Below are 16,717 nucleotides of genomic sequence, written 5' to 3'. Positions count from 1 at the left end.
TCTGCACGCAGTACTCGAGATGTGGGCGTACCATAGTTTTATATAGGGGAAGTATGATATCTTTTGTCTTATTATCGATCCCTTTTTTAATAATTCCTAACATCCTATTTGCCTTACTAACTGCCGCTGCACACTGCGTGGATGTCTTCAGAGAACTATCCACTATAACTCCAAGATCCCTTTCCTGATCTGTCGTAGCTAAATTTGACCCCATCATGTAGTATGTGTAATTTGGGTTATTTTTTCCAACATGCATTACCTTACACTTACCCACATTAAATTTCATTTGCCATTTTGCTGCCCAATCACTCAGTTTGCTGAGATCTTTTTGTAGTTCTTCACAATCCCTTTTGCTTTTGACTGTCCTGAACAACTTGGTGTCATCTGCAAACTTTGCCACCTCACTGCTTACCTCATTTTCTAGATCATTGATGAACAAGTTGAACAGGATCGGTCCCAGGACTGAGCCCTGGGGAACACCACTAGTTACCCCCCTCCATTGTGAAAATTTACCATTTATTCCAACCCTTTGTTTTCTGTCTTTTAGCCAATTTCCGATCCATGAAAGGACCTTTCCTCCTATCCCATGACCACCTAATTTACATAAAAGCCTTTGGTGTGGGACCGTGTCAAAGGCTTTCTGGAAATCTAGGTATATTATGTCCACTGGGTGCCCCTTGTCTGCATGTTTATTAACCCCTTCAAAGAATTCTAATAGATTAGACAGACACGACTTCCCTCTGCAGAAACCATGCTGACTTTTGCCCAACAATTCGTGCTCTTCTATGTGCCTTGCAATTTTACTCTTTACTAGTGTTTCTACTAATTTACCTGGTACTGATGTTAAACTTATCGGTCTATAATTGCCAGGATCTCCTCTAGAGCCTTTTTTAAATATTGGTGTTATATTGGCCGTCTTCCAGTCATTTGGTACCAAAGTGGATTTAAAGGATAGGTTACAAACCACTGTTAATAACTCCGCAATTTCACATTTGAGTTCTTTCAGAACCCTTGGGTGAATGCCATCTGGTCCTGGAGACTTGTTACTATTCAGCTTATCAATTAATTCCAAAACCTCCTCTAATGTCACTTCAATCTGAGTGAGTTCCTCAGATTTGTCGCCTAAAAAGGCTGGCTCAGATTTAGGAACCTCTGTAACATCTTCAGCCGTGAAGACTGAAGCAAAGAAATCATTTAATCGCTCCGCAATGGCACTGTCTTCCTTGATCACTCCTTTTATATCTTTATCATCCAAGGGCCCCACTGCTTTTTTAGCAGGCTTCCTGCTTCTAATGTATTTAAAAAACATTTTACTATTGTTTTTTGAATTTTTGGCTAGCTGTTCCTCAAACTCTTTTTTGGCTTTTCTTACTACATTATGGCTACGTCTACACGTGCACCCAACTTCGAAATAGCTTATTTCGATGTTGCGACATCGAAATAGGCTATTTCGATGAATAACGTCTACACGTCCTCCAGGGCTGGCAACGTCGATGTTCAACTTCGACGTTGCTCAGCCCAACATCGAAATAGGCACAGCAAGGGAACGTCTACACGGCAAAGTAGCACACATCGAAATAAGGGAGCCAGGCACAGCTGCAGACAGGGTCACGGGGCGGACTCAACAGCAAGTCGCTCCCTTAAAGGGCCCCTCCCAGACACACTTTCATTAAACAGTGCAAGATACACAGAGCCAACAACTAGTTGCAGACCCTGTATATGCAGCACGGACCCCCAGCTGCAGCAGCAGCAGCCAGAAGCCCTGGGCTAAGGGCTGCTGCCCACGGTGACCACAGAGCCCCGCAAGGGCTGGAGAGAGAGTATCTCTCAACCCCCCAGCTGATGGCCGCCATGGAGGACCCAGCAATTTCGATGTTGCGGGACGCGGATCGTCTACACGTCCCTACTTCGATGTTGAACGTCGAAGTAGGGCGCTATTCCCATCCCCTCATGGGGTTAGCGACTTCGACGTCTCGCCGCCTAACGTCGATTTCAACTTCGAAATAGCGCCCAACACGTGTAGACGTGACGGGCGCTATTTCGAAGTTACTGCCGCTACTTCGAAGTAGCGTGCACGTGTAGACGCAGCCTATGACAGTTAATTTGGGAGTGTTTATGTTCCTTTCTATTTTCCTCACTAGGATTTGACTTCCACTTTTTAAAAGCTGCCCTTTTCTCTCTCACTGCCTTTTTAACATGGCTGTTTAGCCATGGTGGTTCTTTGTTAGGTCTCTTACTGTGTTTTTTTATTTGGGGTATACATTTAAGTTGGGCCTCTAGTATGGTGTCTTTAAACAGTTTCCATGCAGCTTCCAGGGATTTTAGTTTAATTACTCTACCTTTTAGTTTCTGTTTAACTAGCTTCCTCATTTTAGTGTAATTCCCCTTTTTGAAATTAAATGCCAGAGTGTTTGACCGCTGCGGTGTTCTTCCCAACACAGGAATATTAAAAGTTATTATATTGTGGTCACTATTTCCAAGCGGTCCAGTAACAGTTACCTCTTGGACCAGATCCTGCGTTCCAGTCAAGACTAGATCGAGAATCGACTCTCCCCTTGTGGGTTCCTGTACTAGCTGCTCCAAGAAGCAGTCATTTAAGGCATCAAGAAATTTAATCTCTGAATCCCGTCCTGAGGTGACATGCACCCAATCAATATGGGGATAATTGAAATCTCCTATTATTACTGTGTTTTTTATTTTGATAGCCTCTCTAATCTCCCTTAACATTTCAGCATCACTATCACTGTCCTGGTTAGGTGGTCGGTAATATATTCCTAATGCCATATTCATATTAGAGGAATGAATTGTTATCCATAATGATTCTATGGAACATTTTGATTCCTTTAGGATTTTTACTTCATTTGATTCTATATTATCCTTCACATATAGTACCACTCCGCCACCCGCACGACCTGTTCTGTCTTTCCGATATAATTTATATCCCGGTATGATAGTGTCCCACTGATTGTCCTCATTCCACCATGTTTCTGAGATGCCTATTATGTCAACTTCCTCCTTTGATATGAGGTACTCCAGTTCACCCATCTTATTAGACAGACTCCTAGCATTAGTGTAAAAGCATGTTAGAAAACTACCACTATTTATATGTCCGCCTTTCACAGACGTGGTGGATTTTTTTATGCACGATTGTTTCACATCTGATCTTGCCCATATATTATTTCCCACGTTCCCTATCTGACTAACTTCTAGGGAATCCCTGTCTATGGAGCCTCGTGTAAGAGAAGTCTCCGTCCGATCCAGGTGCTCCCCCGCACCAATCGGCTTTCCCCCACCTCTTAGTTTAAAAACTAAGAGAGGTTAGTTTACCTCTGTATTTGGCCCTCGTGCAACTGCTGCTGGACGTCTGTGTCCAGTCCTGGTATTGGCAATTCAGGAAGGATGCTGGCAGACTGGAGAGGGCATAGAGCTGAGCCATGAGAACAATTAAAGGATTAGAAAACTCTTCAGTCCAGCAGAGAAAGGGATAACGTGAGCCAACAGCAGGCAGGAAAAGCTAGACAAATCCAGCCAGTAAATAAGGCACACATTTCTAATGTTGCCCCACTGGAACAATTTACAAAGGAATCCAAGTCACGCCTCCATCACTCACAAATTTTAAATCAAAGATAGATGCTTCTCTAATAACTGGATTCTAGGAATGATTTGGAGGCAGTTGTAGAGTCTGTGTGATGTAGGGGGTCAGGGAAGTTGATCACAGTAGTCTCATCTGGCTTGGGAATCCATGAATCTAAGATAGATAATTTTATTCACACACTGTGTCAATGCACGGGTCCGTCACACCACTGGCAGGCACTCCTTTCCTAAGACCCTGCAGTCAATGAACTTGAACCTCCATCTGCAGTAGAAAGACAAGGCATCTACCCTGATGGAAGGCACTAGGCAGGTTCCCCAACTTTCCCCAGCTGGCTTCTGCTGCTGCTCAGCTCATTGGTTACCCTGCAATCAGCCTGTGCCACTTCTCTGGCAGCCGAGGAAATGCCTGCGCAATAGGCCGGGTAGAAAATCTTTCACAAGTCCCCGCTGAACCCTTCCTTTTGGGAGGTGGGGGGGTGAGGCAATGTTCCCTCTCAGTTTTCATACAAGTGTGGAATAATTTATTTTATGTACCTCACGGTATGTGAGAATACACACCACTGGCAGAAACAAAAACCTAGCTGAGGGAGCTCTGCTAGTCAGCTGGGCAGCATTTGAATCCCTCCTGAGGATATGAGGAGAGGACACAAGCTTTCACCTTACAGGGAACACTGGGGGAGTAGAGAGAGAGGGAAGCAGGGAATTGGCAGAGGCTTAGAAACATGCTGGGATCTAATCAGCAGTGCCAATAGGCCAGGGGCCTCTCAAACCAGCTGCCTGCAGGTGCTGGGCTCACATCTGCCCCCTGCACCTGCTGATGTGGGGCTGGGTGATCTGGCTTAAATAGGTTGTGCACAGTCGCTAGACAGGGAGCGCTCTTCCACATGTTCTCACTGCTTAGCCATATCACGGAGAAGGGGTTGTGGTTTGGAGACTGATTCCCCAAAGGGCTGGTAAGCAGTATTCCCTGTAAGCTGAGTGCTTCAGCAACTCCCCAGGAGATACATCTTGCACCTTGGCTTGTTACCGACAATAGTGCAACCCGGCTGTGAGTCATTCCCAGTGTGATGTGGGAAAACTGGTGTAAGTGCCTGTGTCACAGATGAAGATGGAGAATCAAGCCCAGAGAGTTCATCTCTCAAACAACATTCAGAAACCAAGGGATTAACGAGCTTCTAGCAAGTCTTTCAGTAAGGTAACCTGGCTCAGGGAGCAGTGAATTCCATGAAACGTGTAATGAACAGGGTAATGAAAATATGTCAGTTTCACCCATCCTTGTTATGTCTTTTTAACTGCAGGCTTGGCTGCTGTTTCAGAGCCACCTGACAGTCTATCCTTCCCCTCCCTCCCCACTTCTCTGCCTCCTCTCTGTCCTCCCACAATAGCCTGATACTGCAAAAGTCTTCTCTTCAGTGCCTGCTGTCTGGAACAGCCCCTCTCTCCATCCACCCCCTCGCCTTTCCCAGCACTGCCTCTTCTCCCTCTCACGCCAACATATTTGGGAGCAACAATTCATATAATATGTGCTGGAAATGCCCCATTCCAGGAGCTGCCTTTGCAGGCATTTCTCAGCTGTTCTTGGTGCCTGGCACAATGTAGTGGAGGCCACAACCCAGATTATCCTCTAAAGTCAAGGGAGACACAGCTGGCAATCAGTCTGGACTGTACTCTGGGTAATGTCACCACCACTTCCTTACTTTACTAAGCATTGCAGTAACAGCTCTCAAACCAGATCACCACTACAGCCCTAAATATACTTCACCGTGTCACTCAGGGTGGAGAAAAGCCTTACCCCAAAGCAGTGTACTTATACTGACCTTAACCTCCACATAGACAGCGCCATGCCAACCAGAGGACTTCTCCCATTGACAGTGCTACTGCCTCTCAGGGAGGTGGATTAACTACACCTAAGGGACAGCTGTGCTGCTCTCGGTGAAGACAAACCCCCACTCACACCACCCCTGGCCTGACATCACCAACATTGATGAGAAAATGGGTCTGGACCACTCTGTGTCTAGCTCATGCTCAGACAGCTCTGCGCCTGGCTGGCATGCTCAGTGCCCCCAGGAATAAATCAACAGAAAAACAGAGTCACTTTGAAGCTGAAATTCACCTCTCACAGGTTCCACTCTTGTTCAGTGAAATAACTCCTGGGGCGAGGACACTTACGTGAGTGGAGGTTGCAGTGGCTGGTCCGTTGGCCTGGAACATGGTGCCTTCTCCTCCGTGTTTTGGTTTAATCCTGAGGCCAACAGTGGCCCAATGCTGCCAGGCTGCTGTGGCTGTGTCTGGGAAGGAAATGTCAAGAGGCACGCAGCTCGTTAGGGTAGACCTGCTCCCTTGCCCCAACAAGCTGCCTCTTGTTCAAGGTTTGCAGGATCTGTGCCTAGAACTTGTGTGCGTGACACTGAGCAGGTGTATTTGCAAGCTGGGTCCCCTGGGAAATATGCAGAGCAGGCCTGGGAGGCAGCAGCTTCAGACTTCCCAGGCATGACATGGGGAAATGCCCAATAGTGATAGGTCAGTAGCTTGTTGCTGGGGACAGGGAGGTTCAGCTCCTCCCTGCTGTCCCTTTCCTGACTACACCTTCCTTCCTCCCCAAGGTCTGGCCTTCTAGGATCAAGCTAGTGGCTGGGAATGGTGAAGGAATCAGAGATGTAGGCATCCAATTCTTCCAAGCTTCTTTGAAAGTCCCAGCCCCAGCACTGAAGCTAGGATTCACAAAGGCCCCTAATTCCTTTGCGAGTTAGGTGCCTAAATACCTTCGTTCCACCATGAGCTGAGTTTAGCTCAGTTCGCTGGGCACCTTCTCTGCAAATGAGGACCTGCTATGTAACAGGCTGGTAATACAGGTCTGTAGTAACTGTATGAACACAGCCTGTGACCTAGGCAGTGAGGGAGAGCCCCTTGTGGCTGAACTGGGTCACTGGCCTTTCCTAGTGGCAGCTAACTTTATAGGGGAAATAGGAAAAACACAATGGCTCCTGATAATAGCCTCCCCAGGTACATTTGGGGGCCAAGTGCTGGAGCTGCTAGATGCCACAAATAAATAAGAGAAAGTGATGGCTGAGCTGCTAGCAGAGCAGATGCTATGTCCAGGCTCCAGGCCAGGGTCACGTAGCTGTTCTGCCTATTGATCAAAGGGACATTAAACACACCTGGGAGAGAGTTGTGAGTGATCTGTCTGTGGGGAGAAGAGACTGACGTGGAGACAGACTAAGCCATGGGGAAAAAACAGACACACACAGACTGTGTATGGCTTTATGAGCTCTAGTGCTGAGAGCACCAGGAAAACTGGACTCACACCCCCAGCTAAAGCCCTTGACTTTGACCTAGGAGGAGGCAGGTGAGCTGGCTTCAGCCCCAGGCAGGCCCTTGGCTGTAGCTCTAGAAAGGGCCAGGTGGCCAAGACCTCCCCACTCTGCCGGCTGTGAGCTATACTCAGGCAGAGTGTATGTGATTTCCACGCATTGCAGCCCCAGAGCACATGCATCTGATTTTACCTAACTCATTTCCTGTCTCCTCTGTGGTTTGCTTGTTATTTCCTGCTCCACCGAGCCACACAGCCGGAGTTACACTTGGCCAGACACACATGCTCAGTGGGGTCAGAGCAGGCCAGCCACTGCCCGCCAGAACCAGAACCCTGGATCCAAACAGCCCCTGACAAGGGGGTTCTTAATCCAGATCCACCTTAAGGGGCTCAGTATCCTTTTCTGGGCTTGTCCTACGGCACCTGTCCTGGAGAAACTGGGCCCTCTCCTTAGGATGATCCAAGGTGCCTTTGGGCCTACTGAGAAGCTTCCTGCTCCAATCAGAACCAAGGCTGAAAGAGAAATAAAGCTCTTACCAGGCTCTGCCAAGCTCCAGCTGAGGCTGTGGCTAGGGTGTAGCCAAGTGACAAGCCAGGCTGCTTTGGCCCTAGTCAAGGGATTGACCCTCTGGAGACAGGATGTTCTCAGCACCAAGGAGATGCTCAAGGCTGGAGAGACCTTCAGAGGAAACATAATAGATGGCAGAGCAACAATTGCATCAGTGTCCTGCCACCCTCATGCAAACCCCCTCCAGTTGGGGGGCAGAGCATAATCTGCCTGTTCTGGGGGGTCACAGGAACTTCATCCCACTGCCCCAAAACATGTCCAGAGAGTGAGAGCACAACGAATGGGGAAAGAGCTGCCACGATGTGCAGAAAGCCCAAGTTTCTCACCTATCCCACCCCTCAGCCCCCAATTCTCCACACACCCCTCCCCAGGCCCTCACACCTTCAACCACCCCCTCCTCTCACACCTGTCGTCCCCTGTTCTCCACACACACCTACCAACTATCCCCTCCCAAGCACCTCTAATTCGTGCCCTCTACACACCCCTAATGTCCCATTCACACACCTCACCAGGACTCCACATCTTCAACCCCACTCCCCACCATACACTTCCAACACCCATACACCTGCTCATCCTCACCAACTTCGACTACCCCCCTCAAAGTCCCACTCGTACGCACTCCGCAGTCTCTTCCCTCTGCACCCCTTAGCATGTCTGCAGCCCTTCCACTGCCCCACCTCCTCCTCTCCTCACAGCCCTCAACACCACCCGCCAGCTACCCGCTCAACCCCCTCCACACACACCCATAACCCCCGCCCTCCATACACACCCTCCAGCTACCCTCAACCCCCTCCACACACACCCATAACCCCCACCCTCCACACACACTCCAGCTACCCTCTCAACCCCCCCTCAACACACACCCAGAACCCCCGCCCTCCACGCACACCCTCCAGCTACCCCCTCAACCCGTCCTCCACGCACACCCTCCAGCTACCCCCTCAACCCCCGCCCTCCACACACACCCTCCAGCTACCCTCTCAACCCCCCTCAACACACACCCATAACCCCCGCCCTCCATACACACCCTCCAGCTACCCTCAACCCCCTCCACACACACCCATAACCCCCGCCCTCCACACACACCCTCCAGCTACCCCCTCAACCCCTCTCCACACACACCCCTCAACCCCCGCCCTCCACACACACCCCTCAACCCCCGCCCTCCACACACACACCCTCAACTCCCACCCTCCACACACACAACCCATCTACCCCCTCAAACCCCCTCCACACACACACACCAACTACCCCTCAACCCCCCCACACACTCCCTTAGCCTCCCCCCTACACACACCCTCAACCCCTGCCCTCCACACACACACACACCCCATCTAACCCCTCAAACCCACTCCAGACACACACACACACTAACTATCCCCTCAACCCCCTCCACACACACACCCTTACCCCCTCCACACACACACCCTCAACCCCCACCCTCCACACACACACACCCCATCTACCTCCTCAACCCCCCTCCACACATACATCCTTACCCCTCCACACACACACACCCTCAACCCCTGCACTCCAACTACACCCTCAACCCCGCTCCACACACAAACCCTCAACCCCCGTCCTCTGCACACACCCTCCAGCTACCCCCTCAACCCCCTTCCACCCCCGCTCTCCACACACACCCTCCAGCTACCCCCTCCACACACACACCCTCAACCCCCACCCTCCACACACACCCCAACTACCCCCTCAACCCCCCTCCACACACACACCCCCTTAGCCCCCTCCACACACACCCTCAACCCCTGCCCTCCACACTCACCCCATCTACCCCCTCAGTCCCCCTCCACACATACACCCTTACCCCCTCCACACACACCCTCAACCTCTGCCCTCCACACACACCCTCCAACTACTCCCTCAACCCCCTCCACACACACCCCCTCAACCCCCGCCCTCCACATACACACCCCATCTACCCCCACAACCCCCTCCACACACACCCCAACTACCCCCTCCACACACACACCCTTATCTTCCTCCACACATGCCCCCTCAACCCCCGCCCTCCACACAAACCCTCCAACTACACCCTCAACCCCGCTCCACACAAAAGCCCTCAACCCCTGCCCTCCACACACACTTTCCAACTACCCCCTCAACCCCCCTCCACACACACACCCTTAGCCCCCTCCACACACACCCCATCTACCCCCTCAAACCCCCTCCACCCACACACACCAACTACCCCCTCAACCCCCCTCCACACACACCCTCAACCCCTGCCCTCCACACTCACCCCATCTACCCCCTCAAACCCCCTCCACACATACACGCTTACCCCCTCCACACACACCCCCTCAACCCCTGCCCTCCACACACACCCTCCAACTACCCCCTCAACCCCCTCCACACACACCCCCTCAACCCCTGCCCTCCACACACACCCTCCAACTACCCCCTCAACCCCTGCCCTCCACACTCACCCCATCTACCCCCTCAAACCCCCTCCACACATACATGCTTACTCCCTCCACACACACACCCTCAACCCCCGCCCTCCACACACACCCTCCAACTACCCCCTCAACCCCCTCCACACACACACCCTCAGCCCCTGCCCTCCACACTCACCCCATCTACCCCCTCAAACCCCCTCCACACATACATGCTTACCCCCTCCACACACACACCCTCCAACTACCCCCTCAACCCCTGCCCTCCACATACACACCCCAACTACCCCCACAACCCCCCTCCACACACACCCCAACTACCCCCTCCACACACTCACCCTTATCTTCCTCCACACATGCCCCCTCAACCCCGCTCCACACAAAAGCCCTCAACCCCTGACCTCCACACACACTCTCCTACTACCCTCTCAACCCACCCTCCACACACACACCCTTAACCCCCACCAGCTACCCCCTCCAGACACACCATCAATTCCTGCTTTCCACACACACCCCAATCCACACCCTCCAACTACCCCTTCAACACCTGCCCTCAACTGCTGCTCTCTGCCTATCTCTTCACCCCCTGCCCTCCCGCGCATGCGCGCACACACACACACACAACCTCTTCAGCTACCCCCGAACCCTGCCCTCCACACATGCCCTCCAAGCATCCCCCCAACCTCCACACATCCCCAGGCCCCACTCAGATGCCTCTCAAGGTGCCTGTGCTTTCAACTGCCCCTCAGCCCCTCGTTCCATCAACTTCCAGCCCTCGGCCATGAACCTTCTGCTCCCTCTCAACCCCTCCCTTCCCCCATCCCTCCCACCTACACAGCCCCCTCAAGCCACTCCTTCCTCTCCCCCCACATTGCTCCCCTTTTCCTTGGCACCCTCCACGCCATACACCCCACTTAGCACCCCCTTGCTCCAGTGCTACTCGACCCCCCTCAACACCTGCATTCAGTTCCCCAAACATTCGGCCCCCACACGCCTGCCGCTGCTCCATTCAGCCTTCCCCTTCTCTCTCTGCCCCCCCTCCCTCCCCACCCGCACACCCACCACAGCTCCCCCAGCACCAACCTCACATCAGACACGCTCAGACCCAGCTCAGACCCCCTCTCCCTCCAGAGAGCTCTCAGTAGCCCAGGTCAAGTGCAGGGGCCCCTTGTTGCACAGCTCTGCCAGGATTGAATAGGAAAGTTGCTACACATCCTTCCTGCCAGAAGACAGGGAGGCAGTGGTGAAAGCAGCAAGGGGAAGGGTGCGCCCAGGAGATAAGAGACCAGAGACAGGAGGATACAACCACAGGAGAGGCTGCCAAGAGGGGCTCTGTGTTGTTTGCATCTTCTCGTCACCTGCACACCTTAGGCTGGGGTGATGTGCAAAAGGGAGAATCCCAGAGCCTCCCATGCTTAAAACACACATATTAAAGGACTCAGAAAGCAGAAGGTGCTGTCTGAGGGACTCGCCTGCCCCCCAGCATGGCAGCCCCTGTGCACCGCACAATTTGTACGGTACCTATCATCCCGGTGAGGCAGGGCAGTGCTGTTATCTCCACTGCAGATGGGAAGATGAGGCACGAAGGGACTTGTCAAGGGCACACAGTCAGTGGCAGAGCAGGGCTTTGAAGCCGGGTTGCCTAACTTCCTGGTTGGTGCCCTAAACCACTAGATTCTCCTTCCTCTCCCTACTTCTGAAAGCTCTTATGTGGATCACACACTGCAGTGAGGTGCAAAGACTGACCTAGAAAGATCAGAACCTGCAGCCTGGCAGAGGCCACCAATGCAGCAGCCTGGACAGTGGAGATGCTAGCGTAGGCAGAGCTCAGAAGTTTATAATCACCCAGGTCAGAGGATACGATGGGAAGAACACCAGCTCCCTGTCTGCACCACACCCTCTGCTACTGGAAGCTGCGCCGATGGTACATTGTGTGGCTAACGCTTCCTAGCGTAGATTCACCCAGAAGGATTGTCACAGCCCAAGCCCACAGAGGCTTTACCAGAGTGCCTAGAACAGCCCTTCGGGGTGTGGGCCTGCTGTTCTAGACCAGCTCCACCAGTAGAGTATAGGCCATGCTCCAGAACTGCCTTTCCATGCATGATATCATGGCCAAGAGAACACCGAACTGCCTTGCAGGCTCCCTCACCATCCCAACCATTCTAGAGCAGACTTCCTAGGTGCCCAGCAGCAGAGCTCAAGAACAGCTTTCCAGCTGAGAGCCTGCCCCTCTAGAAGCTGTCCCATTCCAGCATTGCAGTGCCAGAAGAGCCTCCCTGCTGAATACTTCTTTGCCCCTGTGTATCAGAACATCCACTACGCTGTGTCATAGGTCTGCAGGCTGCACGGCATCGTGACACTAGAACTGCGCAGTCTCTACTCCAGAGCCCAGTGAGACCCCCTCTGCTCTAGAACTGTTTCCTAGAGCACAGCACTGCTGTTCTAGAACAGCCAGCTGCTCCCTGTGCTTTGCCTGTGGCCGCTGCTCATTAGTCTGTGGACGAGCTTTGCCTACACATCCCTAGGCTGCTGCGGGCACCTGAAGTAGTCCAGATTGTCTGATCAACCCCACCAGCCCCTGCCACTCCAACGGGATGACATGGAAGCTGTGCTCAGCTACGCTATCATCTACAGGGACAGCTTTAAACAAGCAAATTGTCCAAATGGCATCGGGGGCCTGGGGTTCTCGCAGAGGCTGGATCACTCCCAGCTGAATGTGGTCACTCAGCCCAAAGCACAGATCTACATGGTACATTACAATACCATGTCGAGTCCATTGCCAAGATCTGGGCCCTGTTGTGTGAGGTGTTGCACAAATGCACCAAGAGAGACAGTTCTGCTCCCAGAGAGCTGATGATCTAAAGAGACAGGGTGGGAGGGGAAATCCACAGTCGGAAAGGTCACCTGGCAGAGACCAGACCCCAGCCCTTTGGTGTGTCAGACCAGCATCCAGGCATTGGACCACACTGGTGCAACATTTCCTATAGTTTAACAGCATTACATAACACAGAGAAATCATTATAGAGCAGGAAGGAAGGATGGTACAGTGGTTAGGGGCCCACTTTTTGCTCCTGCCACTGGCTTCCTGTGCGATGTTGGGCATGACCGTGCCTCAGTTTCCCAGCTGTACAATGGGCACAATAGTACTGCACTGCCTCACAGGTCTATTAGAAGGATAAATGCACCAGAGACTATGAGATGTTCAGAGACTCTAGTGAAGCAGGTAAGTTTTTGGTGAAAATGGAGGGGACAAACTCACTGTGCCTCAGGTGAGGAGCATAATGAAAGAGAGACAAAGGGAGGTCAGTCCACATGGCAGGAAAAGGCAACCTTGTGTGAGGGCGATTTGGTCAGCGCTGACAAGAGAGGGGAGTGGCCATAAGCAGAGGTGCTGCCTGTGGATAACATGCATTACACGCCCAGGAGTAGGACTCGGGGACAGGAACAGGATTAGCTCATTATGTCCAAGCCAGCATAGAACCGATCTGTGATCACACAGGAACCAGCAAACAATCAGATCAGCCTTTGTCTTTTATCAAAGACAACTGCTTGTCAAAAATCAGAGCTTGTCTTTTAACGGCGGTAGAGTGGGACCACACCACATTCAGCCCTGGCACAACTCTGCTGACTTCAGTGGTGTCATCCCAGCAAGGTTTTGGGGACAAGGATACTTTGGGACTGTCTCTTAAACACAGGAAGTCGTGGCACAAGGGTTTGGCTGAACTGTAAACCAGCATTTACAAAACACATCACAAGGTCCTGGGATAACAGGTAAGCTTTCCCCAACAGTGCCTCATTTGTGCACGATGGGTCAGACTTTCAAAGGCTCAGCACACTCCCAACTGGAAGGGAAGTCGAGGAGCGGCTGCATTTCCAAAGAGACCAGAATGTCAGGTATGTTCTGGGTGCCAGGCTCTTCAAAAACTGAGCCCTTGTTGCCTAAATGGGAGCTGGTCTCTCTGGGAAATGGGTGTGTAGTTGTGGGTGCTGAACATTGAGAAACGTGGCCCTGAGCACCTTCAGAATCTGCCTCCTTCCCCTGCCCCCATGGAAGCCATTGGGCGCATGCAATCTCTCTCCAGCAGGGCCATTTAAGTGTAAAGGAGAATCAAGCCTACTGCACCCTTGTGATCATAGATAGGTTGTCACTGAATTCTGTTGAATCCTTTTGTTGTTTCTATTCCTGGCTCTGCTACATGCTCACTTTGACAGCTTGGTCATGGTATTGGGCTGTCGCTTGCCTCAGTTTCCCCACCTACAAGGTGAAGCTTGTGATACTGACTAACAAGATTGCATATGGGGAGGGTATGAGGCTAATTCTGGCTGTAGAACATGGTCGGTCAGGAATTTTTGAACTTTTTTTGTGTGTGTTCAATAGAAAAAGGAATGACACTGAAACAAAACATTGTGAAATGATCAAAATGTTCTGATTGACTCAAAACAGAGGAAGGGAAAGGAATCAGTTTTTTGTTTCATTAACATGGCTTAAATTTTTACTTTTCACCACGGTCCAACTCTTGGAAATATTCATGGTTTTCACGGGACAGGAAAACGGGTTCCCTCCCAGCTCTAATCTAGAGCACTTTGCAATGTAGTGATGCTGACTCCCTATTGGTTTCTGCTAATTAATCATCAATTATCCAGTGCCCCACTCCTCTTCTGCAGCCCATCAATAGCAGGCAGCTTGATACATCAGCAGTAACAAAAGGGGTGCACTTGATTATTGTTGCTTTAATAACTAAACAGACTTGATGCTGCTTTCTCATTGCCTCTATTGATGTTCTGCTTTGGATGCTCTTCCGTTCTTTTATTTAATTATCGCCTGGGCAGACAAGCTAAAAGGATCTGCAGGGTGGGAGGCACTCATGCCCCAGCCCTCCTGCAGCTGTGAATGCCAGGCAACAATGCTGAAGCCCCACAAAACAACTCACTTTCTGCTGACACTGACCAAGGAGCTTTATTAGAATACGATCCCTTAACCAGCTCTGCCTCCCTGCTTCACTACACAGCTCACCAGCTTCTTTCCCTAACCCCCGCCCCCACTTCTTACCCCCAGTTTCCTGGCAGAGATTTAAAAACAAAAACAAAAAAAAAACAGTATACAATCATCACAGACAACCTCCACATGCTCACATGCACACCCAGTCTGCTTGACAGTCTTCTGCTGTTGCCCCGTGTAGGGCATAATCTGCTCTCCCACCTGTCATTTGCTCAGAGGGGACCAAGGACATTTTCTGCAATGTCTTCATGAGGGGCAGTGACCCCTCTCCGCACAACAGAGATGATGATTTCTTCCTTCCCCGCCTCACTGCACTTTCTTCTTCCAGGCCCTGTGGCTTTGCATCATCTGCCCCAGGGGTGATGCAAGGGGAGGGGCACATGCTCCCCAAACACGTCATGGGTAGGAGGGACAAGAGGCCAGCCAGCAGGGCCAGAATCCCTGGGTGTCCAAGATTAGCAGGGTCTCCCCCGCCCCCCCGCACTCACTGGCAGTGGTGAGAATGTCCAGCAACATGGCCCCAGCTTGCTCCACTCTCCCCGTATGCTGCTTAGTGTGAGGGTGGTGGGGGGGAACTGTCCCCCACACTTACCAGTGGGAAGCAGAATAACATGGCCGGGGGCAGGAGCAGAGTGAGATGGGGCTGCATTGCTCCACTTCCCCAACCGCCAGTGAGAGCAAAGCGTGGTCGGACCCTTGCTGCAGGCTTCATGCCCCCCTGGCCCTACAAGGAGGGTGGGGGTGGATCGGGGCAGGGCCTGTGGCAGAGGGGGTTTGTCCCAGCCCTTTCCCAGAATGACTCCCCATGGTCCCTGTCACCAGTTGTCTTAGCCCCTCTCACCAAAACACCCCAAGTTCCCCCTGGCCTGGAGCAGCCTGGCCAGCTGTCGAGCGGCCTTTCGCAAAGCCAGAGTCTTTCCTGTTCAGCTAGCGAGCCAGGCACCGGGCCCCCCTTCCACATATGGTTCCTATTACAAGCCTTGCGAGGAGCGCGTTTGTTAGCAGGCTAATCGCCTCTTTGCGTCAGACTTTCCCCAGGGTAAAGCACAGGGCAGGAAGTCGCACTCACACCGCAGCTCCATGAGAAGCAGAGCCACAGCGAAGGGCCTCTGGCCTCCTTCACTGACATCCTTTGATCACATTTCTGGCTGGTGAAAGGTGCCCAAGCAGGGGGAGGATCTATCTGCACTCAGAACCTTAGAGTGGACTCTTCCCCCTGCACTGGGGAGGAGTGTGTGAAAGGCACTGGCCTGCCAGCCCTGGGAGTTGGTTTTCCTGGCTTAGGGATGTTGTGCAACCAGCAGCCATGCAAGTTTCACACCCCCCCTCCCTCTTCACCTCCAGGGTGCCTCCTTCCCACCTGCAGTTTTCATGGCCCTTCAGCCCTTGGCCTCTGCCAGGACTGACAACCGGGGCACCCTTTTTTTTTCGGACAAGTGGAAGCCTGTCCAATGGAACTGACATGAGACCCACCAAACTCACTGCACCCAGGCAAGGGACCCCCTGTTTCTACAGCAACAGCTTTAAGGCTTAGACTGACCTGGGCTTGATTGGAACCAGTTGTACGCTTTGGTGGGTGCAGACAGAAGCTGGCAGAAGGAAAAGGGACCTAAGTATCCACGGGAGTGATGTGTTCCTTGCAGCCTGTCAGTGCAAGGCAGCAGAGAATGGGGGTCTCAGCATGCTGGGGGCTCACCTGCACGCTCGGAGAGACAGGTGAGCAGGAAGATAACAGCAGGTTGCTGAAGGGTGGGGTAGGTCTGTGGCAGCCTAGGAACGCTCCCTAGTGCCTTCTGACCTGTCCTGCACCTGAAGCGAGACACCAGGAA

The 16,717-nt window shown here is 52.1% G+C and overlaps 1 protein-coding gene across 1 annotated transcript in view; it reads right to left on the bottom strand.

Annotated features, from left to right (window-relative positions):
* The window catches only part of LIMD2 (LIM domain containing 2), a 28,999-nt gene that overhangs the window by 5,748 nt on the left and 6,534 nt on the right, over positions 1-16,717 (bottom strand). The window contains exons 2-3 of the mRNA XM_074979010.1: positions 7,442-7,583; positions 5,764-5,882 (exon numbers count right to left, since the gene is read on the bottom strand). Of these exons, the coding sequence (XP_074835111.1) occupies positions 5,764-5,882; positions 7,442-7,583 (261 nt within the window). The remainder of the gene's footprint in view (positions 1-5,763; positions 5,883-7,441; positions 7,584-16,717) is intronic.

The sequence above is a fragment of the Carettochelys insculpta genome, chromosome 28, assembly GCF_033958435.1.
Source record: "Carettochelys insculpta isolate YL-2023 chromosome 28, ASM3395843v1, whole genome shotgun sequence".
NCBI lineage: Eukaryota > Metazoa > Chordata > Testudines > Carettochelyidae > Carettochelys > Carettochelys insculpta.
The sequence above is the reverse complement of the archived record's forward strand: the minus strand, read 5'-3'. Positions and strand labels throughout refer to the sequence as shown.